General features: G+C 37.8%; 1 protein-coding gene across 6 annotated transcripts in view; it reads right to left on the bottom strand.

Annotated features, from left to right (window-relative positions):
* Nucleotides 1–26,837, bottom strand: part of SENP1 (SUMO specific peptidase 1) — a 52,728-nt gene that overhangs the window by 5,440 nt on the left and 20,451 nt on the right. For all 6 annotated transcript variants that reach the window (XM_024991961.2, XM_024991964.2, XM_024991962.2 and 3 more), the window contains 8 exons: nucleotides 21,429–21,532; nucleotides 21,060–21,346; nucleotides 19,613–19,667; nucleotides 13,933–13,971; nucleotides 12,878–12,962; nucleotides 12,499–12,654; nucleotides 11,347–11,478; nucleotides 285–488 (listed from right to left, as the gene is read on the bottom strand). In XM_024991961.2, coding sequence (XP_024847729.1) covers nucleotides 285–488; nucleotides 11,347–11,478; nucleotides 12,499–12,654; nucleotides 12,878–12,962; nucleotides 13,933–13,971; nucleotides 19,613–19,667; nucleotides 21,060–21,346; nucleotides 21,429–21,532 — 1,062 coding nt within the window. The remainder of the gene's footprint in view (nucleotides 1–284; nucleotides 489–11,346; nucleotides 11,479–12,498; nucleotides 12,655–12,877; nucleotides 12,963–13,932; nucleotides 13,972–19,612; nucleotides 19,668–21,059; nucleotides 21,347–21,428; nucleotides 21,533–26,837) is intronic.

The following is a 26,837-nucleotide window of genomic DNA, read 5'->3' as shown; positions in this document are numbered from 1 at the left end:
CAGCATCATTAAGAAATCACTTTTTCTCCCCATGTGTTCCTTGCCTTTAGGTTGCTTTGACTATAACTCCATTTTTAAGTATTTCCAGAAAAGAAAATTTCAGAGCTTTTTTCAAAGTCTAAGTATCTCCCACTCTTGACAGGGAGTTTGCTAATCTATCCAATTTTTAGATAATTAAATGCTACTCTTTCAATCATCTATGTAGAACTAGTATTCATTGCTCTCTGTGTATTCTATTATATAGACTTCTTTCGAATTTTATCAGTAATAAAAGAGGCACTCACAGCAAGACACCAGTGCACTCCTAGGTGAATAGGCACCAAAAGAATGTCAACAGAAAAGACATCCACTTTCTTTGTCCAACGTTTCACTGCTTGATAACCAGCCGTTTTTAACTTAGTGAAAAAAAAGGTATTAAATGCATGTACACTTGGCAATCCCTTCTCTTTACTTCGCTCCATCAGCATATTCATGTAGAAATTGATGATCTGTGGAAAGAAAGTATATGTATTAAATTAGATACTCCAGCCTTTTAAAACAGTTGTGTTGTAAGAAGGAAACACAGTTGCTATACTGCACAGCATAGGCTAGTTCCCTAATCAATTCAGTTATGACCTCAACACCCAACGGCCTAATATCCCTATATCAAATTCTGATTAGAAAAGAGGGGGCCAAGGTGGTTATAAACAGTGAAAACATAAAAGGCTGATACACATATATATGGTTCAGGATACATATGGAAAGATGTTGGCCAGACGTGTAGAAGGCTGAAGATTAGGTTAAAAAAACTGGAAAATGAGGAGGAAGAAGTACTACAAGATCAGAGTCAGAAAAAAGGAAAGGAAGGAGTATGTGCAGGTATACATTACAAGCAGGAGTTCAGCAAGGCAAACATTAGCAGTTCCTTTAGTCTGCTGGGACTGTGCAGGCAACTTAAACTCTGAGCTCAGAGTCTAGTGTTAATAAAAACTAAGATTAGTAGTTCAATCCTTCTATGTAGGTCTCCTGATTTTGCACAAAGACAGAAAACTCTGCCCCATGACTTAAGACTGTATTTTCAGCCTAACAAGTTACTTAGCAGAAGCAAACTGTTTTGGTCTCAAGTAGAACTGAGTGACAGAATAAACCATCAACTATATTGGAACAACATCTCTAAACTTGTAGTAGCTTGGCAACAACACCTTTATCCAGGCAGACATGGATATACTATAACCTACATTACGTCAGACCTGAAAGTAAAACCACAAACATGAAGAGTCAAGTTTTCTCCTAGAATCTATAAGGCTAGCTGCCTTATATTTGTTGATTCCACTTATTTCTTCAATATCAAGTATGAGTGAAAGAAATTAAAACGCTTGACATGGGAGATATGTTAATGAAACGATGTGTTCTCTAATAGTGACTACATTGTCCACAGTTCCTTTAGGTCTAGGACTTCTTGGTATTAAAGCCTCAAAGTTACTGTGCCGGAAGTTACTGCATACTTATGTGGCCAGCTGAGGTCAGGCCAGTGTCTGTCAACTGCAAGGAATGAATGGGCTAACTGATCCAAAGCTTGGAAATATGACTAAGAAAACAGGCACATTTTTCAGAATGCTTTTTGGGGAATGGGAAAACACCCCCGTCCTTTGACAAATATTTACACACTAAGATGCCAGAGCGGTGAGCTACTGCCCAACAGTAGGCAACTACATACTGGGTATGTAGCCAGGAACACACTGGAGCGTGGTCTAGACTGGAGAAAGGGCCTACAGATGAGGATGCCTAGGTAGCTGCAGGGAAACCACATTCACCAAGAAGTAGCACTCTGAGGGTGGTGGGAAGGAAAGTCAGGACCGGAGAAAGACACTGTTCTTCCTGCACTGAAGACAGAGCAATAGGCTCAGGTGGCGGCTGATTCTCTCCCTAGTGTGATGCCCAATAGGTAACTAGAGCTCAGTTACCTATTTATCATATTAAAACAATGATAATGAATTAGGACACAATTAGGATTGTAGGTTTCTCCAATTCAGGTTTTTAATCTCACTCTATCCTTGAGGTTAATGGTGCTAAAGGATGCTTGTAGGCTTGTGAAGGCAGCTAGGAATGCAGGAGGATCTACCTGCTCAGCAAGCACAGATGTCTTGGCTATAATCTACATCCTCCGGTGAGAGAAAATTAGCAAAAAGGGATTGATTCCTCTGGTATTCTATCCCATGACATTTACCCATGCCATGAGGCGAAACCCTTCAATTCAAGGGGTGAAGCAAACAGGCAGACAACCTGTCAATCACTATAAGCCAAACCCTCCATGGGGGCAGACAAGTTAAATATTGCAACAGGCAATAAGGACTTAAGATGGAGGTGGAAGGAACAAGAGAGATAAGGACAGCCAAGCACATGAAATGGAGAAGGCAATGGCACCCCACTCCAGTACTCTTGCTTGGAAATTCCCATGGACAGAGGAGCCTGGTAGGCTGCAGTCCAGGGGGTCGCTAAGAGTCGGACACGACTGAGTGACTTCACTTTCACTTTTCATTTTCATGCATTGGAGAAGGAAATGGCAACACTCCAGTGTTCTTGCCTGGAGAATCCCAGGGACGGGGGAGCCTGGTGGGCTGCCATCTATGGGGTCAGACAGAGTCAGACATGACTGAAGCGACTTAGCAGTAGCAAGCACGTGAAAGCCACAGAGATATATCTCCCCCAGGTGCCCATCAGAGGGGTATATCTGGGATCATTACCCTGAAGTGAAAAGGGTGACATAAATGAGCGTCATGCTACATACGACTATCCTGTTTTTCAGGGGGAAAGAGTGCCAGAAACCAATTAAGCTCAGCTGCACTTACACAGCCTGAGTTGTTTGGTTTCTTATGTTACTTTGTTATTTTGACAGAGTGGACCTATAAAGTTAAAGACCAAGCCAGTTGAACAGGAACAGAGACCTAGTGATCAGGGCACCACACTGAGAACCCCTCTTCTCTGCTTTACTTCTCCCTCCCACCAAGGTTTCTCCACTGTGAGGGAAATGGCCTCCTCCAAAGTCAGCTCATTACTTAGCTCTAGGGAGTGATCTGGGCTCTTTTTCATTTGCCCTGCATCCTAGGAGGAGGGGACTTGGTGGCCTCACTGTTCCCTCCTATTAGCTGAGGATGTGTAATCTGACATCTGAAGCAGAATTTAGATCCAAGTTTCTCTCCTCAGTTTTTCAGCTATTACTCAGTCCAAATAAGGAAAATTGCCATAGTTCAGCCAAGACACAATTACACCACAAAAAAAAAAAAAAAGCTAGAAGTTAGAAGAACAAAAAGAATCTTACACATCATCTCACAGAGGAGGGCTAAAGATGAAGGAAAAAGAAATGAGAAAAGGGATCACAGTGTCAAAGATAAAAGAGAAGCAATGATGGTCAGAGCAGCTGCTTATATTTTGTGACGGCAAGGGTCCCTCCCCTCCTGTGGTAGAGTCTTTCTGTACATGGGACTCTTCTTAGCTCCAAAAGATCTTGAATTCCCTTTGGAATTGGGGATGAAGAGTAACAAGTCTGTCTGTCTGTACCTACTGTTTGTCTTGCACTTGCCACTCTTTCAGGGGCCCACACTGCCTCTGCCTGCTGCAGTCCCTAGTGCCTAAAGTACTGCCTTTCCTGCCTCCTTCACAGCCTTCGCCGTGAGAGTCTACTTGTCTATGCAATCTTGTTTGGGGGTGGAATGATTGTTTATGGTGTCTTGTTCCTTTGTGATTTTATGTGAAGAGCTGCCAGGCTAAGTTGAAAAGAGTGTTTCTTTAAAAGAAAAGTCTACAATGTTTTCAAACTCAGTACTCAATCCCTTGCCTGTATGTTACCACAATGACACAAATGACCACTGCTATTTGTATCTTCCTTCTCAAGCAGTACACCAGCCAAACTATTTTCTCATGCATTTAGAAGTAAAATGCATCACTAACAGTAAAGTCTAACTTTTAACCCTTCCCAATTTCACACACTGAAGCCTTAGAACAGACTTTGGAAAAAAGTGTTCTAAAAGTCCTGAGCATGACAGTGTTCTGAAGCAGAGATCAAGATAACTTTTAGAAAAGAAAAAGCTGTTTTCCTACTCTATCCCTCCAGACTTTCCCCTCTACCTCCTCATTCTTATTTTTAAATTAGACTTATCCTTGTCAACCACAAAACCCAAAAGACTAAGCAACAACCTCTGAATGTTATAAATCAGAAGGTCACTCACTCCTAAGACCTAAACCTAATAATACTATAGAAACCACGATAGCAGACTTAAGGGAAGCTCTGAGTTACGGCATCCCTCACTGTGCCCAGGACTTTTCTCAGATGCAAATTAAAGTAACAAACGATTAGAATTACTGCAAAAGTTTTAGAGAAAGACAGGCAGCATCTACTTTTATGGAGTCATGACAACTGTAATTACTATTCTCCCTGTGACCTGACATAAATCCCTAGTTTATCAAAAGGACTAGTTCTATTAGAAACACTTTAAAGAGGTAATCTATAATGATGTGGAATTGTCCAATGAGTCATGTTAGAAAGACTACATTGTAACTTCCATTCTGATCATTAGCATATGGGAGACACCATCATATTCACTTAACTACTTTATTTCATGTTGTCTCATTTTCTTACCTTTTGATTCAATCAGTTTTTCTTTCCTAAGAAAAATCTATTTCCTGTGCTAGGTTTGTCTAGTCGAGTTTAATGTTTTATAGGCTGCTTCTTCTCTTACTGAGCATCACTTAGATTTAACATCTGCTGAAGGCCCTGCTTCCCTGGTGGCTCAGACGGTAAAGCATCTGCCTGCAATGCGGGAGACCCGGGTTCGATTCCTGGGTCAGGAAGATTCCCTGGAGAAGGAAATGGCAATCTGCTCTAGCACTCTTGCCTGGAAAATCCCAAGGACAGAGGAGCCTGGTAGGCTACAGTCCATGGGGTTGCAAAGAGTCGGACACGACTGAGTGACTTCACTTTCACTTCACTTGGAAGCAATTAATAATTGAGACAGAGGTGCTGAAATCTTCAACATTCATACTTACGTATGAATTTGTCTATTTCCCCTTCCAGTTTTTTCAGTTTTTAGTTTGTGTATTTTGAAGTTCTGTTATTAGGTGCATACATACTTACGTTGTTACTCCTTTTGATGAATTTCCCCCTTTACCATTATGAAATGTCTATCACTGGTAATATTCCTTGCTCTGAAATCTACCAGTGTGATATTAATATAGTTACTTCACCTTTCCTTTGTTTATTGTTTATATGGTATGTTTTCTCCACCCTTTTACTTTTAACCTGTATGTGTCTTCACATTTAAAATGTTTTTTAAATGTGACATATTTTTAAATCTAATCTGTAATTTCTGCCTTTTAACTGGATGCTTATACTGTCCAGTACGGTAGCCATTAGCCAGATATAACTCTTGAGCACTTGAAATTTGACTAATTCAAATTGTGTTGTAAGTGTAAATGTGTTCTAAGTGTAAAATACGTATATTTTAGAGAAGGCAAAATATACCATTAATAATATTTTAATATGTATTACATGCCAAAATAAACATATTTTAGATTTATTGGGTTAAATAAAATATATTATAAAAATTAGTTTTACTTGTTTCTTTTCCTTTTTTAAAATGTAACTATTAGAAAACTTTAAATTACATATATGGCTCACATTATATTTCTACTGGGTATGCTGAGTTTGGTCATTTACATTTAATGTATTGAGACTGTTGTTGTTTAGTCACTAAGTCACGTCCAACTCTTTGTGACCCCATGGACTGCAGCCCACCAGGCTCCTCTATCCATGGGGTTTCCTAGGCAAGAATACCAGAGTGGGTTGCTATGCCCTCCTCCAGGGGATGTTCCAGACCCAGGGATTGAACTTGAGTCTCCTGCACTGACAGGCAGATTCTTTACCACTGAGCAACCAGAATACTGACATGGCTGGTTTTAAATCTACCGTCGTGTTCTTTTCTTTTTTCTGTGTCTCATCTGTTCTTTGTATCCTTTCTTTGCCTTCCTTTGGATTGAATATCTTTTAATTGCATCTTATCTCCATTACCAGCTTATTAAAATACCTCTTTGTTTTTTTACTGGTTGCTCTAGGATTTCGTCTGTAACTTATTGTAGTCCATCTTCATAAAACATCATACAACTTCATACATTGTGTAGGAATCTTACACAAGTACATACTTTCATTTCCCCCTTTTGTGTTATGATTATCATATATTTTACTTTAACATGTTATAAACCCTACATTGTTGTTTTCTTTATTTGACTAGTCCCTTGTCTTCCAGAGATAATAAAGGATGAGAGTGTTTCCACTGCTCTTCATTCCTTGTGTAGACTAAAACTGTCAACTGAAATTTTTCCTCTGCCTAAAATATCCTTTAATATTTCTTAAAGAAGTCTGTTGGTGATGAATTCTTCAGCATTTGCTTGCCTAAAAAAATATAGCCTTATTTCTTCAAAGATACATTTGCTGGTATAGAATTTAGGTTGACGATTTTCTTTTTCCTTCAGTATTTTAAAGATGTAGCTACACTGTTCTCTGGCCTACATGGTTTCTGACAGATCTCTGTTCCTCTGTATATAATATGTCTTTCTTCTGGTTGCTTTTTTCATTATTTTTCTCTTTATCAGTGGTCTTTAGCAATTTGATTACTATACATTTCAGTATGGTATTTCTCTTTCTTGGGGTATGCTGAATTTCTTGAATCTGTCAGTATGCTTCCAAATCTGGAAAATCTTCTACCATTATTTCCTTAAACATTTTTTTGATACCACTTACACCCCATCTTCCCTTCTGGGACTTCAATTACATGCTTAGACTTGATATTGTCCCTGAGCTCACTAAGCTCCAGTCATCTTTTTTCAGCCTTTTTTTCTATTTCACTTGGATGATTCATACTGCTCTATTTTCAAGGTTACTAATTTTTCCTTCCACAGTATCTAAACTGTTAATCTCATTTCATGTATTTTTAATATCAGATACTAAATTTTTCATCTCTAGAAATTCAATTTGGATCTTTTTTTATATTCTCAATTTTTCTCCTCATAATGTCCACTTTCCTCTACTTACCTGAACATGTGGAATATTATTTATGGTATCTGTTTTAATATCTTTGTTGGCTAATTTTAACATATTTTTCTTTTCTGGGTATTTCTGTAGTGATTGTTTTTTTCCCTTTGTTATAGTTTTCTTCTGTTTCATGCCTGGGAATTTTTAATTAGATGCTAGACTTTGTAAATTTCAATGTTGTTGGGTTCTGTCATTACCAGAATTTGTTGTATTCCTTTAAATATTGTTGGGTTTTGTTCTGTGATACACTTCAGTTACTTAGATCAGTTTCAAGCTTTAAAGACTTGTATTTAAGCTTGTTACCATGGGTCCAGAGCAGCCTTTACTCTAGGGCCTGCCTTTCTGGCCCCACTCTTGAGGCAATGCCCTTTTGAGGACTCGCTATTCAATGTCCTACAACTCTTCTACTCCCGTTAGTGGGGACATAATCTGTTCTTGGCACCTGTGTTAGCTCTCAGGCTTGTGATGATTCCTTCTTCCTGGTGGTTCTTTCCACAGCCACTGGTAGTTTCTTGCCATATATGTACAGATCAGCACTCAGCCAAAGATTCCAGGGGGGCCCTCTGCACATCTCTGGAGCTTTCTCTTTGTTCAGCAACTTCCCCACCAGTATTTATCTCACAAACCTTAGCCACTTTGGCCTCCATGAACAGTGTCTCCTCTACTCAGCAAGACTGCCAGGCACTGCCAGGTTTTTACCAACTCTCTCCCTTTAGCACACCACCCCAGGAAGCTGTGGGAATCACAGGTTCATGCTTTTCACTTCCGTCCTCTCAGGAATCACTGTTATCCAGTGTCTGAAAATTGCTGCTTCAGGTGTTTTATCTACTGTTCTATTTGAGAGAATAAATCTGATCTACTTTATTCTATCATGACCAGAAGATGTCAAACTTATTTGTATGCCTAAATAATTTTCACGTATTTCTAAATTTATCTGATGCTTTATAAAACAACTATTAGGCCCTCTAAGAGCAGAATTAGCAGGCCATAAAGAGAAACACAAAGCCTAAAGTAGTCCTCACTTCAGGATCATTAACCTGAAATCTTAGAGTTGTATTCCATAAGTTATTCAACTCTATCTTCAGGAAATAATACACAATTTCTATTTGCTATTTCAATTGACATTTACTTAAAAATACTTCCTTTTGTTTCTTTTTTTTAATTTTTATTTTATTTTTAAACTTTACAATATTGTATTAGTTTTGCCCAACATCGAAATGAATCCGCCACAGGTATACCCGTGCTCCCCATCCTGAACCCTCCTCCCTCCCCATACCCTTCCTCTGGGCCGTCCCAGTGCACCAGCCCCAAGCATCCAGCATTGTGCATTGAACCTGGACTGGCGACTCGTCTCATACATGATACTACACATTTGTGACTTTCAATCTACTTTTGCAACTAATTCCTCCTCTCTTTAACCCTGTCTTCCTTCCCTTAATTAGATATTTCTATCACTAATCACCAGACCTGGTACAGAAATCTCCATCTATATGTTCTCACCTTTCCAGTCTCATTTTGTAACTCTTTGCAAGGCAGCCAGTTCCCACATTCCAATTTTGAGAAGTTTCATTTTCTTACAGTGAGGTACAATGTTAATCCTTTCATTAGTCCTTTGAATTTGCATAGAATTTAGCTATTCACTTATATACAAATCCATTCTTACAAATACCTTGGAAAGCTTATTGCAAGAACAGGCACTGTGGCCTACTCTTCTTTTGGAAAAACGACTTGAGAAAGAGTAGCCTAATGGCTATTTGTACATATCTCAAATATAGGACTTCTTGATTTTATTTTCCTTATAAGCTAAATCTGATACCTTTCATTTCTAGGATCTTATATTCTTTGTCTGTAAAATGTCAATCACCTTTCTTGGGAGAAAATTTTAATGAAGTCTATAAAACTGACATGAGAAACAAAAATAAAAGAAAGGCTATTAATGAAAATATCTATTTGAGGGAAGGAGAACAGGATTGAAGAGAGAGAAAATTACTTGCAAAATATTGAAGGTTCACAATTGAGAAACAATTAAATATTTCAAAATGAGTATGAATACGTAAGGATATCTACTAACTCCCCTTCAGAATGTTATCAGCTTTTTAAGGGCAGTAACTCTGAAAGTGTGAGAAGTGTGGTACTTTGAAAATGATGCTTTTTAAAACAATTATTAAAGTACTTATTAAAACAGTTCTCATCATCATCATGGACATGTGAACTGGCACCTGCTTTCACAGTTAACATTATTCTCCACTCAGAAGACAAGGACTCCTTACAAACGGGTAAGTGTGGTAGAGATAAAGTAGACAAGGGATCTTTCCTTCCCCTTTTCTCTTCTAAATAATGCAATTTCCATTAACTTTGCTTGCTAAAAATCCTCTGATGGACCCAGGGAATGGAAAATATGTTCTGATGAACGCTGCCTCTGTAAGGGAGCTCACTGAGGTAACTACCACAGTATGTATAACAAGAACTCAGCTCATGTCCTGCTCACTGCTGCCCCCTAGAAGTTTTTGGGTAATTTACAACAAACAAGCTGCAATCCCAATAGAATAACTGGGTCCCATTTAAAAGCAGCAGGTAAAAATTGCCAAGAGACCTCACATTAACATCTTCAAAGAAAAATACTTAATTGGTGGATACTTTTGACTGTTCTCGATTTTTATTTTGCTCTTTGATTTGGTGAGCTCTTTTTTTTCCTGTTATTTTGACCCAATGTTCTAATACCACTATTCTGGGCCACAAGAAGCAAGAGCTGTTTCTTGTAAAGCAAGACGGTATCTCAAACCATGCCTTCTTTACTATTCTTTGTCAAAGATACTATTCAAGGAGTGATGAACTTCTGAAATTTTATCTTATAAACTCACCAAAGGCAAAGAGAATGGGCTAGTTCAACAAATCCCACAGAAAATCAACCAACTGGACATGATATATGGCTCTAAAATTCCCTATATCTAATCCTGAAACAGGATCCAACTTAAGATTCTAAGGCAGTATGATATAACAGATAAGACCCAATGCTTGAGTCTGAATCCTGGCTTGCTATTACAAAGTCATGTATCTTTGCAAGTTTCTTAATCTTTTTATGTCTTATTTCTTCATCTATTAAATGGAGATGATAAAACTATAGCATCCATCTCCACGAGTTGTGGTGACTATGACATGAGCAGAACACATAAAACACTTAGATTAGTGCCTAACATGAGGTAAATGTCCAACTGATGTTGGCCAAATATTAATATTTGGAAGGTCATACACATACAAGGCCAGGATACTGGTATCTAGAATATTTGGTTTTTGTTCAGTTGCTAAGTCAGGTCCGACTCTTCTGTGACCCCATGGACTGTGGCCTGCCAGTACATGGGATTTCTCAGGCAAGAATACTGCAGTGGGTTGCCATTTCCTTCTCCAGGGGATCTTGCTGACCCAGGGATCGAACCCATATCTCCTACATTAGCAGAAGGATTCTTTACTGCTGAGCCACTTGGGAAGCCCCCTAGAATATCTAGTGCTTACTATATTGAGTATCTAAAAAGTTTCCATAGCGATGAAACTTGAGTACACCCAAGATTTTAGGCAGGAATGCTCCTAGTAAGGAGGCAGGTACTTAGGGGAAAACCCCAACCCATTTCTCTTCTTTTGCTGTGAAAATATCCTTGTGAAATAAAACAGGCTCCTACAGGTTTAGGAATAGGACAGATCAGTTTGAAGATTCTAACACAAATAATCTACATAAAATAATTAGAACATTCGGGAGCCAAGAGCCGTAACATTTTTAAACTCAATACCTCAAATATTTAATAAAACTTCTTCAATGTCAGTTTAAAACATATCATGTACAAATATAGGCTATTTTAGAAAGCTTACCACTCATAACCTAAGTGACCTAAATACAGAGAGAAAGGGTAACAGAAATGGATCTCTATATGGAAATCCCAAAGTATTCCTTCATGTGCTGCAACATGGTCAGCTATTAAATATTTGCTTAACAAAAGATGTGAACTGCATGGCAGGTGGCTTAAAGAGTAAAAATACCAATGAGTAAACGTCCTCTCTATCAGTATCCAAATCTTCAATACACAAAAAGGTAAATCAGCAGGACAGAATCAGCTGTCATAGCTTTCTCCATTTTCCTGACTAAGTGTGAGGCAGTATGGTAGAGATACATATTTTAAACAAACATCTCAGGTGATTTTTTTTTTTTTATGTACCTTAATATCTGGGAACTGCCTTTAGTCTGCACTTGATGTTCACGTTCTATTTGAATATAAAAACAAGTGTGAGATTACCTCATCGTTGAGCCAGTTAAGGTGATTTAGAGTTTGAATATCTTTGCGTGTAATGGTCAAGCGGAATGCTTCACTCAAAACTTCATCCTGGTTCCCATTACGAAATACATTCTTTATTTCTTTCTCCATTTCCTAAGGAATCAAGAAGGGTCAGAGATTAGGCATACATGGTCTTGGATGTACCAATTTCTCATCAAGCCCCATGCAATCCCCAGACTTAAATCAACCATTTACTCCTAACATTTTGGTTTCTATTCCTTCCAGTAATCTCCTGATTACTTCCTTCCATCCTAGCTCTTCCTCCCTTCTCTTTTTCAGTACATTTCAGACCCTTATTTCATATTATTTCTTGAGTCTGAAATAACCTTCTGCTATCAAATTTCCTAAGCCCATTAAAAGACCTAATTATATATCTTCAGAGCAAACAATTTCCTGAGAAACAGACTCTTTCTCAAAGGTAATAAGGAAGTAAAAGTAGTGATGTCTTTTAGACACATTTTCCCAGAAAAATTTGTTTTTTTAAATGTAAAAATGTAGAATTCAGCACAACTTTAGTGTTAATAAATGTGTTATACTCACCAGCTATATGACAGGTTTTCAAACAGAAGAATGAACTAAGAAACAGATTATTTTTAAATGTATGCAGACTTTTATGTATTTTCCAAATTTTTATACTGAGTTTTTATTACTTAAAAAAAATGGTAAGGCTCAACTTATTATTTGATGTAAAAGTACTATACATATGCATTAAGTATAAATGCACAGGAAATGAAACAAATTTACTGAATGCTTTTTCACTGAAATCACTACAAGTCACCCATAATTTTTTCCTGCATTTTCAGTAATCTTTCAAAAACAAAGCCAATATTGTTACACAATACAAATGAAAGCAGGACTATGGAATACAAATTAAATACCAGGTGTTCTACTACTGTTTTTTTCCTGTCTGTTTTTTGGCTGCACTGCTCAGCATTTGTGATCTTAATTCCCTGACCATGGATCAAAAACACCCTGCAGGTGGAAGCACTGAGTCTTAACCACTGGACCGCCAGGGGAGTCCCTGATCTATTACTTTTATGTTTGAAATTTGTCCAAAGAATTCTCTCTAAACACAACACTTGCCAGTGTAGGAATTTATATTATATAATTTACCTCTGTAATTTCAGGAAATTCATCTTCGCTGTCAGTCAATTTATGACCTTTTTTCCCTGTTTCTTGGGCGATCGTGACCGGGATCTCCTTTTCAAGAGGCACACGAAGATGCAGTTCTACTGAATCATGTACTGAATGTTCCTGTTCCTGCAGTCTCTGAAAGACAGACCTTCAAAATAAGTGGAGTACAGAAATCTACTGCTTGTCTACGTACAATAAGTAGGACTAGCTGGACAGACCAAGAACACAGAGCATAGCAAGGCTATGCTACCATACTATCTTGCAATTCAACAGCTTTGATTCCAAATTCAGGTAACCTTCCAAAATTAGTTTCAACTTGGATGTGCTATTCATTTATATCTCAAAAAAACTTTTTTACCTGGTTTTGAAGCTGTAATGCCAGTGCTTTCTGCTCTTCAATCTGGCGCAATCTTTCCCTTGCTCGAGAATCATAAACACTAGTTCTAGGAAACAAAAAATGCAGACCACTCACTTAGCATCAAGAACACTGCTGATGCACAATTAGCATTAAATATAAAACTCTCAAGAGAAAAAGCCTAAAACCCTTATACTAACTTATAAGGTATACTAACTTATACTAAGTACACTTGCTTTAAGACAAAGTGAAACTACATGGTGTTACTGAAATTACCTTACTAGTTTTTTGAAATGATGAAAATTATTAATTTGTTGTTAAACATGAACAAGTGACTTTGTGGATATTTGTAAATGTGTAGTCTTTTTTTTTTTTTTTAAACCATGCTTCTAAAATTAAGGAGAAAGTAAAGCTTCATTCTGGAAATCCAAAAATGAGATTGAATCCCAAAGACGAAAATAATACAAAAGATGTGGGTTCCATTGCTGGTTGGGGAACTACGATCCCACATGTCACAGCTACTAAGCCCACCTGCTCTGGAGTCTCATGTCAAGGGTAGAGAGCCTTCATGCCACAATGAAAGATCCCATATGACATGACAAAGATCTTGCATGCTATAACTTAGACCTGACGCAGACAAATAAATAAATATTAAAAAAAATCTGCCAGACCAAGGGATTTAGAATAACCAAAGTGAGTCCTTGAAACTAGAAACTAAATGTTCAGTGATTCTGCAAACTCCAGAAATAATATTATCCAATAAATTAGTTTTATTGATAGGAAAATAAAGGCATTTATTTTCCTTTCTGTTTAATAGCTAACTGAAACATTTTTCCAGTTCAATTAGGTTTCAACAATTGTTACAGCTTTAATAAACCTGAGCACAGAAATGTTCCAACTCCAAAAAACTTTTAAAACTCAGTAACTTAGAAGTTATTTTATAAATAAATAGGAAATTTTTACTGACTAAAAATAGGTAGCAAGATTGGCTAATTGATTTCTTCTAACTGAAAAGAAAGTGATGAAGAGGCAAAATGATACTAAAAATAATTACTTACAATTCTTTGATCCACAGCTCTGCCTGGAAAAAAGTAGGACTATGGGCAGGAAAAGAAAAATGTGACAAATGAACAGGAGACTTAAAAGAATATCAAATATTTTCATCAAAAAAACCAATCATTTAATAGTTTATACAAATGCTTTATAAGTATGGGATAAATAAAAGGACCTAAATTACATAAAACAATTCTAACTGGGAAGCAAAGGAAAACAAATATGAGTCATTTGCGCACATATAGTTAAAAAGATGACCCAACATTCAGCAAAGAAATTAAGTTTAGCATGCTCCTTACTTGTAAGAAAGACCAACATGACATGAAAAATACATCATTTATCAAGGTAATATATTATAACTAGAATGTTCCTCTTTCCAAATGGCTCAGATTGACAGATTTATTAATGGCTTAATAAAATATTATGGGTTGTTGGACTTCTTGTAGGTCTGCTTGAGTCAAAATACATTCAACCACATCACAGTAGATACTGAAAGTCCCCACTCACAAAGTAGTCCATATCAAATGGCTAATGAACCAATGAACCAACATGGATAATCAGCAATATGACTCCCTTCCAAAGATAAGAGACCAGTTTTATTCCACGCAGCTCTTGCTGACAACCCAAGGGAATAATGCTAGCAGAGTCACAGGTATGCTATTTGTTCTAGAGCCTTTTTGCTCTTCTCAAACTTTCTTATCTCATTGCTCATCTCCCCTCTAACTGAAGGAGTTCTCACAAAACCAAAAGAAAGGCAAGTGAGCACTTTTCCAAAGAAAACTTTCAGATATGCAGAACAAGTTAACAGAGTGTCAAACTGAAAGTTAAGAGACTGGAATCTCTTAGAGCTGCCCCTGATTAGCTTTGTGACTTTGAGCAAGTCACTTCCCTTTACATGGACCTCAATTTCTGGGTTTGTAAATATGGAGATGAGAGTCCCTTTCAGTTTTTAAACTTCTACAATCTGTCCTGTAAAGGCAAAAATAAGGGCTCAGAGGTAATCTTTTGCTCCTAAGCCTAACTTCTGAGAATCAGTATTCCCAGTAACCCTTAGTTTTGGGCTTTAGTGATAAAAATACTGTTCTATTACCTATTCACTGTCACTGAGGTCAATAAGAGGAGAACACAGAGAAGGAGCCCATCTCCTTAATGCAGTGAACAACTGATGTAACAGCCAAGAAAGAAAGTCACAGAGATCAGTGGAAGCACTGAGACAGACTACTTAGTGTATGATACTAAAGATAAATGAACGTGAGAACACATCTATTGCACAATATGACGATGTGACAAGCAATCACGCAGAATTTCACGGTACTGGATCATGCTACTCAAATCTGCTCCCCATGAAAGAGAAAAAAAAAAACAAAGTCGCTCAGTCGTGTCTGACTCTTTGTGACTCCATGGACTACATAGTCCATGGAATTCTCCAGGTCAGAATATTGGAGCGGTAGCCTTTCCCTTTTCCAGGGGATCTTCTCAACCCAGGGATTGAACCCAGGTCTCCTGCATTGCAGTCAGATTCTTTACCAGCTGAGCCACCAGAGAAGCTCAAGAATACTGGAGCGGGTAGACTGTCCCTTCTCCAGCAGATTTTGCCGACCCAGGAATCGAATCAAGGTCTCCTGCATTGCAGGCAGATTCTTTACCAACTGAGCTATCAGGGAAGCCCAATGCTCCCCATATTAGAATATAAACTTGATGAGGATAGGAATTTTTGTCTTTTGTATTTACTACTGTATCCTCTGTACCAAGAATAGTGCCGGACATCTAGCAGACACTCAATATTTGTTGAATAAATAAATAATGTAAAGGACAAGCACTTCTCTTTAATGCATCAAGGTATCTATTGGTGTAGGAAAGTAACACACAGAAGGAAAGGAAAAGCAAAATCCCTTTGCTTTTCAGAGATTACATATTACTTCTCATATAACTGATGCAATAAGCACCTACTTAGTACTTTATGTACAAAACTCTCCTTGGGAGGTTTTACATATTGGCAAAGCCTTATGATAATCCTCAAATTATTAAGCCTCAATATAATGTGTAATAGAGAAACATTACTTATACTGTAGAGAAAAGGAAACTGAGTTCAAAAGAATAATTTGCCCTGGAAGAGTCACGATTAGAAACTACCTCAGTCCAATTCCAGACTGTGTTCTATTATTGTAAAGTGTCTTCTAATAAACCAAAGCATTAAGCCACAATGGAGATGATGAGTATTTGGACTACTCAAGAGAGTATTTCAGGCTTTCTAGGAAATTTGTTATTTAACCAAGATTTATTTAAGTACTTTTAATGCGCCACGTGCTATTATTGAAAGCAGGAGGTGGTGCAAAGATATTAGTAACACAAGGGACAGAGACAGAAGTACTGGAAGAAAAGACTAATGATATCTGGAGAAGCCAGAGAAATGTCCTGAGGAAAAAACCAACACCTGAGTCAGAGTTTAAAAAGCAAGATAAGAGTATAACAAGTGGACAAGGAGAGAAAGCAAACTCCAGGCAGAAGGGGGAGGGGTTGGAATGTATAACAACACAAAGGCATAAAATGCATGGCATATTCTGGGAAATAAGGGCAGATCTTCATTGCTGGAACTTAACTGAGAGGCAGTGGTGGGAGATTAAGGAGCCAATCAACCAAGCCTTGAGAGAGCAGGCTCCAACTCTGATAGACAGCATTATCCAGTGAGCCTCACCCAAGACTACTTCTCATCCATCTCACGTTCAGTCATCAGTAAAAGAAATTCTCCATAAAGGAAAGACAGACTCAGTAAAGAAGAACTCAGAGCACTCATTATATGAAATCAACTTTTTCCCAAGAAAGAACACCTATTTTTGTGCATACATATAAAACACTTTTATAAGTGTTTTATCTGTAAGTTTACCTTCACAACAATTCAATAGTAAGGTATTAATACTGGCATTTTATTGATAAGGAAACTGAGGTTTAGAAGAGTAACTTGTTCAAAGTTACATGAAGCCTGGAAAAGGCAAGATCAGAACCCAGATCCAACTCAGAAAAACCCCAAAACTATAAAGAATCTAAACTGTAAAGTCTTCTTGAGAAACTATACTAACTAGAGAATACTTTTTTTTTTTTTTGAGAATACTTTTAAAATATCTAAAAAGCTTACCACATACTGGGAAACTGCAAAGATGTAGGGGAATTGAGATAAGAAAGAATATCTTATTATCCCTAATCGTCTCAATGGAAAATTGATAATAGTATTATCCTAGCAATTGATTGCCAAGGCCCGATATGGCAGACATAGCAATCTAAGTATTAACAGTAACCTACTGGATTACCATACTGGTTCAGCAATACGTGAACTGTGAACTTCCTGATGTTCAAGCTGGTTTTAGAAAAGGCAGAGGAACCAGAGATCAAATTGCCAACATCTGCTGGATCATGGAAAAAGGAAGAGAGTTCCAGAAAAACATCTATTTCTGCTTTATTGACTATGCCAAAGCCTTTGACTGTGTGGATCACAATAAACTGTGGAAAATTCTGAGAGATGGGAATACCAGACCACCTGACCTGCCTCTTGAGAAACCTGTATGCAGGTCAGGAAGCAACAGTTAGAACTGGACATGGAACAACAGACTGGTTCCAAACAGGAAAAGGAGTACATCAAGGCTGTATACTGTCACCCTGCTTATTTAACTTCTATGCAGAGTACATCATGAGAAACGCTGGACTGGAAGAAGCACAAGCTGGAATCAAGATTGCCAGGAGAAATATCAATAACCTCAGATATGCAGATGACACCACCCTTATGGCAGAAAGGGAAGAAGAACTAAAAAGCCTCTTGATGAAAGTGAAAGAGGAGAGTGAAAAAGTTGGCTTAAAGCTCAACGTTCAGAAAACTAAGATCATGGCATCTGGTCCCATCACTTCATGGCAAATAGATAGGGAAACAGTGGAAACAGTGTCAGACTTTATTTTGGGGGGCTCCAAAATCACTGCAGATGGTGATTGCAGCCATGAAAATTAAAAGACACTTACTCCTTGGAAGGAAAGTTATGACCAACCTAGATAGCATATTCAAAAGCAGAGACATTACTTTGCCAACAAAGGTTCGTCTAGTCAAGGCTATGGTTTTTCCAGTGGTCATGTATGGATGTGAAAGTTGGACTGTGAAGAAAGCTGAGCGCCAAAGAATTGATGCTTTTGAACTGTGGTGTTGGAGAAGACTCTTGAGAGTCCCTTGGACTGCAAGGAGATCCAACCAGTCCATTCTAAAGGAGATCAGTCCTGAGTGTTCTTTGGAAGGACTGATGCTAAAGCTGAAACTCCAGTACTTTGGCCACCTCATGTGAGGAGCTGACTCATTGGAAAAGACTCTGATGCTGGGAGGGATTGAGGGCAGGAGGAGAAGGGGACGACGGTGGATGAGATGGCTGGATGGTATCACCAACTCAATGCACATGAGTTTGGGTGAACTCTGGGAGTTGGTGATGGACAGGGAGGCCTGGGGTGCTGCAATTCATGGGGTTGCAAAGAGTTGGACACGAATGAGCGACTGAACTGAACTGAACTGGATTACAGAGGAAGAAATACTTGGTACCTCTCAGTGGGGTGAAGTTTCATACGGAAGATCATATCTAAACTGAGACTTAAAAGATAAGAAAAAGACTACTGACTGATAGACAAGTTGAAGGGGGAAAGGGGGAATATACCAGGCAGAAGAAACACTTCACATATTCATGTGAAAGTATGAAAATACCTATCATCTTGTAAGTCAGCATATAATAAACACATGAAAGAATCCAGTATTTTGCACATGGCTCCTTCTCTCACCTCCATTATGTCTCTCCTCAAATGTCATCTTAGCAGAAATGTGCCATGACCATCTAGATAAATAGCACTCCCAATCCCCAGTCTATATATTACCCTGCTTTATCTTTCTTCATGGTACTTATCACTACCAGGTATATGTATATTTATTTGTTATTATTTGTCCCCCATCCCTCTCCTTTGTTGTTGTTTAGTCACTAAGTCACGGCCAACTCTTTGCAAGTCCATGGACTGCAGCGCGCCAGGCTTCCCTGTCCTTCACTATCTCCCAGAGTTAGGTCAAATTCATATCTATTGATTAGGTGATGCTATCCAACCATTTCACCCTCTGTCACCCCCTTCTCTTCTTGCGCTCAACCTTTTCCAGCATCAAGGTCTTTTTGGTACAATTAGGATGTACACTTCTTGAGAGTAGGAACTTCATTTTGTTAACTGCTATTACCTCCAGTGTCTGTACCAGTACCAGCACCCCTAGGCTATCAATAAATATCTGTTAAAGAAAAAATGTATGAGAGGAAGCAAGGCATGTGGAGGAAGAGTGCTGAATACTGTACTAGGAGTTCAGGCTTGATTCCACATCTTATCAGCCACTCTTGAGGGAGTTTAATGAATGATTAGATAAGCACTTTAGAAAGTTCACTCAGCAGAACTGAAGATGGACTAATGAACAAGGCAAAGAATGGGTTAGAGAACACGGTGGAAAATGGCATGAAGAACACAATGGAGGTTTGAGGAAAGGAGATCAATTAAGAAGTTACTGAAATAATTCAAACAACACATAAGAGTGGTCTGAGTTGAGGCTGTTTTATATTACTTAACTCTTAGTGAAGAAATTGTGATTAAAGAGAGGGAAAACAATGTTAAGAATGTCCTTTAATCAAAGTTTACCTGGGAGTTGGAATCTGGGAGTCTTTCACTTTGAGTAAAATCACAGAGTCTGATCCTAAAGAAAAAACACAAGGGCCTATCATTAACAAAATTCCACATGGCTGTACCTTCTAGATGTCTGTAGCTTAAGTTCCCATACTTTGCTATATTCTATTTCCATAAAAATAACACAGCATAAGGATAAAGGCAAGATGGAAGAGAAAGACAGGCAGGTCCCTTTTCATTGAGCCACAAACAGGGCTTAGTGAAGAGCCTGTCTCACAAATAAAGCCAAAGAAAAGTATATATGCCCTTCAGCATCTTCTCCTGGGCTGTGCTTGTTCCCTGTGCTTCTTTCTTCTATTCCTGAGAAATAAGAACATGCCAAGATCTCTCAAAAGTCTTTAGTTCATGAACCAGTATGAGACTGATCAAGGTGCAAGAGGGAAGGGAAGGAGGAAGGGAAGAGGGGGAAGGCAGAAAGAAAGAAAGCAACAGCTATGTGAGAAGCAGCAGAGTCCAAACAGTACAAATTCTAGCACTTATTTTCTATTGATAAAGGTAGGAATCATATCCTTCTAAAGCACTATGATTAGAACCTCATTTAGAATATTTAAAAAATGGTATAAGGAAGTAACTAAACCATTCCATATTGTATATTTGTTCCAGTTTAGTTGTATCTAAGCATCTGACATAAAACAAATGCTTCTGAGATTAAAGGCTTTTAATAATAATTCTCAGTAAATCACCTCACAAAATTTTAAGTTTCTGTGAATTTGTGTAGCCATATAATGATGACACCAACAATTTTTATCCCCAAGTCAGGAACAGATTAAAAACCTTGCTTTAAGTTACATGCCTAAATACATACCATAAATACACACATAATACATACCTAAAGGAGAGGAAAACTAAGCAAACACACAAACAACTACCATAGTAAAACCTTTAATTAACTGGAATTCCAAGAGACTAAATATTTTGGTTAGCTGAAAGTTAGAAAATTCTGTTTTCAAAACTTGCTGACAACCATTCCAAAATGCATAAACCTACTACACAGGTTTTATAAGTACTACTTATTTAAGAACTTTTACTTCAATTCTTAATTGATATTTCAAAACTCCTAGAACTTCAGAGTACTTAATTTTCATTGTAAAGTACTAGAAACAGAGAAAGTACTAAAGTAAGTGGGCTTAATATACTCTGACAGAAGACTGTTCAGGAAGTTAACCTTTTAAATATTATATGAAATCATTTGCCTCTCAATCATTTGTAAGAAAAAAGTAAGCTACTTATATGTTTCATTTACTCATGGCATGGCTAACTGAATTAAATGTATTTAAGGTATCTTATATCTTAATTAAGTTACATGTGTATTACTACCTTGCCTATAATTCATACAATTCTCATAGATCCAATAAACCGCTCACTGGTTCCTGAAACTACAGCTGTACAATTCCATTTTTACCTTCAGATTCTGTATTTGAAGCTGGTAAGTTATCTGCCTGATATGAAAGAGAGTGGTCATGTTCGGGTTGATGGACAGGATCAGAATCTTTGGATCCAAATGTACCAGCATCTGGGGTGTAAGATGGTAAGGAAAACACACTGTGGGACAACTGTTCCTGGGCAGTTAAAATGCTGGCAGATCCAGATGAAGAAGTATCAGAGCCAATGATCTGAGTTGCACAAGAGTTTCCATTTTTAAACAGTGGGTCTTTCAAAGTATTCTTACTGGAACTAAGACATCGAGACCTAGCAAGAAAAGAAAACAATTTCAACATTCAATAACAAAATGCAGAATAAAATTCATTTGAAATATGTTTCTGTGACTCACAGGTGTAAAGGAAAATGTGTGGTGGGTTTGGCTATAGAGAACTGCTTCCCTGTGACTATCTGTAGCAGCTGTCTGTAAATCTCTCGTTCTTCCTCTTGAACTGTCTGTAAAAGAAGAAAAAAATCTTAAATACATTCAATGAGGCAATGTTTCTCTAAGTAATATCTAGACTCCCAGAGCTCTGTTAAAGCTCTGGCAGTGTCTTGATGATAATTAAGACTTATGGTTCATTAATAATATTCTACAAAATTATAAAGCACACATAAGAGAAGTGAGTGAAGCAAATACTCAACAGTATATTTTGGAAAATTACAGCAGCACACAGAAACTGTAGGATATGAAACTAGAAGGCCATTTTTGCATCACTGATTGTCCCAGAAATAAAACATTAAAAAAAAAAAAATGAGGACTCTAAACAGGACTCCAACAAAGTCCTTGACTCCCGATACCTGTTAGAAAAATCACAAGGAAGTAATTGGAACAGTCAAGATCAGAGCTATTTCCTATTCTACCCAATTTTTAAGAGTTTAAGTATTTTCCAGAGATGGTTTTCATTGTCAACTTTTATTTAGGCTTTTTTTCCCCGTAAAGTTCCAACACTGAATTTAGGGAAAAGCATATATTCCACAGCATAGTTCACTTACTGACCTAAACACCTACTATGCTCCAGGCACTAGAGATGCTGTGCTGAATAAAATAGTCTGTGCCTTGGGGAGCTTACATTAAAGCTGAAGGACTGACAAACAAAAGATTAGTCAAGTAGCATGAAGAAAACTGAAGAGAACACAAAGTGATGGAGGAAGAACAGCAAGAACAGATAAGACTTCTCTAAAAAGGTGGTATTTCTACAGAAACCTAAATCAAAGGAATAAATCAGTCATAGAAATTTATAGAGTATTCCAGGTATTGGCAGAACAAATGCAAAGGGCCTCAGACAGGAATATGCTTGATGTGTTCAAGGAATAGTAAGGTCAGTGTGAATCAGTGTGAAAAACAGTGAGAAATGAGGCCATTTAGCAGAGAACCAGTTTACGTGAGAACTTGTAACTGTAATCATGTACCCACCCTGCATAGATCCCCTGAAGTAATGGGCTGCATTCATTAAATAACATGCCCCAGGATTTAAAAAAATCTTATATACTGTTTAAAAAAACATCAACTTTCATAAAATAATCACACTTCGTGCCAGTGCTAGCAACATCCTACACTGCAACATTTCAGTACGCACATAAGCATTTCATTCGATTACAAAAGTTTGTTAAAAGCACAATGAATAAAGCAATGATAGAGGCAAAGGTAAGAGACACTAAATTTTTTCTTCTTCAATCTTTTTTTTCAGTTCAGTTCAGTCACGTCCGATTCTTTGTGACCCCATGAACCACAGCACGCCAGGCCTCCCTGTCCATCACCAACTCCCGGAGTCCACCCAAACCCGTGTCCATCGAGTTGGTGATGCCATCCAACCACCTCATCTTCTGTTGTCCCCTTCTCCTCCTGCCCTCAATGTTTCCCAGCATCAGGGTCTTTTCCAATGAGTCAGCTCTTCGCATCAGGTGGCCAAAGTATTGGAGTTTCAGCTTCAGCATCAGTCCTTTGAATGAACACCAGGACTGAGCTCCTTTAGGATAGACTGGTTGGATCTCCTTGCAGTCCAAGGGGTACACAGTAAATTTCAGTTACATTGTCAGTATAATGTTACCAATCTAACAAGATACACCTTGCACTGTGCAACTTGACAACCCCTTATGAGAAAGAGCTATCCTTAAATCTGAATAGTTGAGTGATCACAAAAGAAGTAGTTGAGCATTTATTTGGTGGCAAAATAGAACCAAGAGAAGAAACAAATTTGCAATGTTCTCTATGAAGAAAATAAATACCATTATCTTACCCCTTAGACCTTAATATATTCAAGACAATGGTGGTCCTCTTTTTTTAGTGTTTGTGAAGAGACTGTCTATATATTTTTATAATTAAAAATCATAATTAAAATAAATGTCTCTTTATCCAACTCCTTGCAACCCCATGGACTGTAGCCTGCCAGGCTCCTCCGTCCATGGAATTCTCTAAGCCAGAATACTGGAGTGGGTAGTTGTTCCCTTCTCCAGGATCTTCCCAACCCAGGGATCAAACCCAGGTCTCCTGCATTGCAGGATTCTTAACCATCTGAGCCACCAGGGAAGCCCTTATTAAAACACAAATTTGCTATTATGAAAATTCTTCAAATACATAATCGAAAGAAAGCAGCATCATTACAGATTATTAGGGTGTAAAAGAGATCTTTGCCAACTAACTCCACTGTGATCTATATACTGGAAAGCTGTACTATCTGGCACTTTAATGACTGAAATTCTGAATACCTCAATATAAATCTTGATTCCACTTTCCCACTATACCAAATAACCTAATCCACAATACTGTGGGGTTAACAGTATGTTGTTTTCAAGGGTGGTAAAATGGAGGGAGGGAAGGGAAATCAGAAGTGAAGTACTACACCTGGGTCATAGATATTAACTCTAAATTGTAGTTCATTTCCACTATCTCAACAAATTACATCTTAAAAAGCTTTGACTGTATTATCTTATCACAGGAAGAAAAGTAAAGCAGATATACTGGTATAAGAGGCTACTCTGTATATGAAGGGAAGGCAAAGAAATACCCCCAACACTTAAAGACCTCAAGAGAACACCAAGAATAGATGAGATAGAAAGGATCTTTGTGGTACCCTAAATACTACAAACAAAAGGGGAAAAGTATGGGAGGGATAAATCAGCTTGAGATTAACACATATGCACTACGATTACAAGACACACAACAAGCAAGGACCTACTATATAGCACAGGGAACGCTACTCAATATTCTGTGATAACCTATATGAGAAAAAAATCTGAAAAAAGAATAAATATATGTATAACTGAATCACTTTGCTGTACACCTGAAACTAACACAATATTATAAATCACAATTCAATACAATTTTTTAAGAATTAAACCATAAAAAGTTAGAAACATTTCCCTCCTCCCTCCTATCACATAAGAAATGTTTTCTTGGAATAAATTTTTATACTTATAAATAAAACATGAAGAACCAATATGCCATTAAGTGACTCATCTAATGCAAATTACAATAAATCTAGATTAATTCAACACAAAGTTAACTTTTAAAAATAATTTAACACACACACAAGTCCCCAACAAATCATTTTCTTCAATAAATATATCTTCAAAGAAAAGCTTCTGTCTGAGCCTGAACAACCTCATAGTCATTAAGACAACAAAAAATGAACAGAAAAAAATGTCCAATACTCCAAATTATTTGAGGTCTCTTCAAGCCCCATTGGAGAAGGCAATGGCACCCCACTCCAGTACTCTTGCCTGGCAAATCCCATGGGCGGAGGAGCCTGGTAAGCTACAGTCCATGGGGTCGCAAAGAGTCAGACATGACTGAGCAACTTCACTTTCACTTTCAAGCCCCATACTTTCAGTTTAAACTGATTATGGTTTAACAGACACTTGCCCCTTAGAAGAAAAGCTATGACAAACTTAAACAACATATTAAAAAAAAAGTCCTCTACTTCAAATAATTATCTGAGATCTCTTCAAGCCCCATCCTTTCAGTTTAAACTTATTTATGATTTAACAGACGCTTGCTCCTTGGAAGAAAAGCTATGACAAACCTAAATAGTGCATTAAAAAGCAGAGACATCACTTTGCCAACAATGGTTCATACAGTCAAAACTATATTTTTTCCAGTATTCATGTCCGGGTGTGAGAGCTGGACCATAAAGAAGGCTGAATGTCAAAGAACTAAAGCTTTGGAATGGTGGTGCTGGAGAAGACTCTTCAGAGTCCCTTGGACAGCAAGGAGATCAAACCAGTCAATCCTACAGGAAATCAAGCCTGAATATTCACTGGAATGCCTAATGCTGAAGCACCAATACTTTGGCCACCTGATGTGAGGAGCTGACTCATTAGAAAAGACCCTGATGCTGGGAAAAACTGAGGGCAAGAGGAGAAGGAGGCAATAAAGGATTAGATGGTTGGATGGCATCACTGACTCAATGGACATGAGTCTGAGCAAACTCAAGGAGGTAGTGATGGACAGAGAAGGCTGGTGTGCTGCAGTTCACAGGGCTGCAAAGAGTTGGACACAACTTAGCGACTGAACAACAATAGTACTTGTTAAACCATTTTCTATTGAGTGAGCAAATTAAGAAATTAAGAGGAAAGGAAGCTATAATTGGGTAAAATATTAGAGCAAAGGAGGTTTGCTAATACTATGTTATAAATCTAATAAATGACCATAGAAAGTTTAATAAGTTTAAGGATAATTAGTAAAGTATGTTTTTCTTAAAAAAAAAAAAAAAAGAATAAACCCACCAGTGTCATCTGTAAGGCAGCCCACCATCTTAAAATGCTGCTTAATATGTAGCACAGAAGCATGTCTGGAAGCAATATATAACTGAAAAGAAACTACCTGTGTTATTACCATTTAACATTTCTATTTTTTTCTTAGTATTTTTTCTTTCCCAAACAGAAACTCACATCCTCTGTAACAGTACTAAGAGAACATTCTGTGATCATGGAAATGTTCCTAATCTGCACTATCCAATATTGTAGCCACTAGCCATGTATAGCTACTGAGTGCCTGAAATGTGGCTAATGTGACTGAGAAACTACATTTTTATTTTATTTAAATTAACTTGAACAGCGCATGTGGCTAGAGGTTACTATTAATTAGATACTATTGTTCTTTAATGTTGCCCTTGAATCAGCCATCAGCCAAGTGGTAGTACAGCCACCACATGCGTATTTCCAAATTCCTCTTCCTCATATATATCTTCAAATCTCTGTTGTAAAACTGAACAGTTCAGTGGTGACACGTTAATTCTATAGATGGCTTCATATTCCTGAAGATGTTAGACAGCTCCAGACGTAAGATTATACACTTCTCCTTCTTTAAACATAAGCAACAGCACCTCCCTTGGAGATCCCAATATTTCCATGGAATATAACTTTTCCTCCAGTTTATAAGTTTTCAGCAAGGAGATCCAACCAGTCCATCCTAAAGGAAATCAGTCCTGAATATTCACTGGTAGGACTGATGCTGAAGCTGAAACTCTAATACTTTGGCCACCTGATGTGAAGAATTGACTCATCTGAAAAGACTCTGGTCTGGGAAAGATTGAAGGCAGGAGGAAAAGGGGACGACAGAGGATGAGATGGTTGGATGGCATCACCGACTCAATGGACATGAGTTTGAGTAGGTTCTGGGAGTTGGTGATGGACAGGGAAGCCTGGCGTGCTGCGGTCCACGGGGTCAGAGAGTGGGACATGACTGAGTGACTGAACTGAACTGAACTGATAAGCTCCCATCAATAATCTTACTTCAGTGGGAAAAAAGTAATATTTT

The sequence above is a fragment of the Bos taurus genome, chromosome 5, assembly GCF_002263795.3.
Source record: "Bos taurus isolate L1 Dominette 01449 registration number 42190680 breed Hereford chromosome 5, ARS-UCD2.0, whole genome shotgun sequence".
Lineage (NCBI taxonomy): Eukaryota > Metazoa > Chordata > Mammalia > Artiodactyla > Bovidae > Bos > Bos taurus.
The sequence above is the reverse complement of the archived record's forward strand: the minus strand, read 5'-3'. Positions and strand labels throughout refer to the sequence as shown.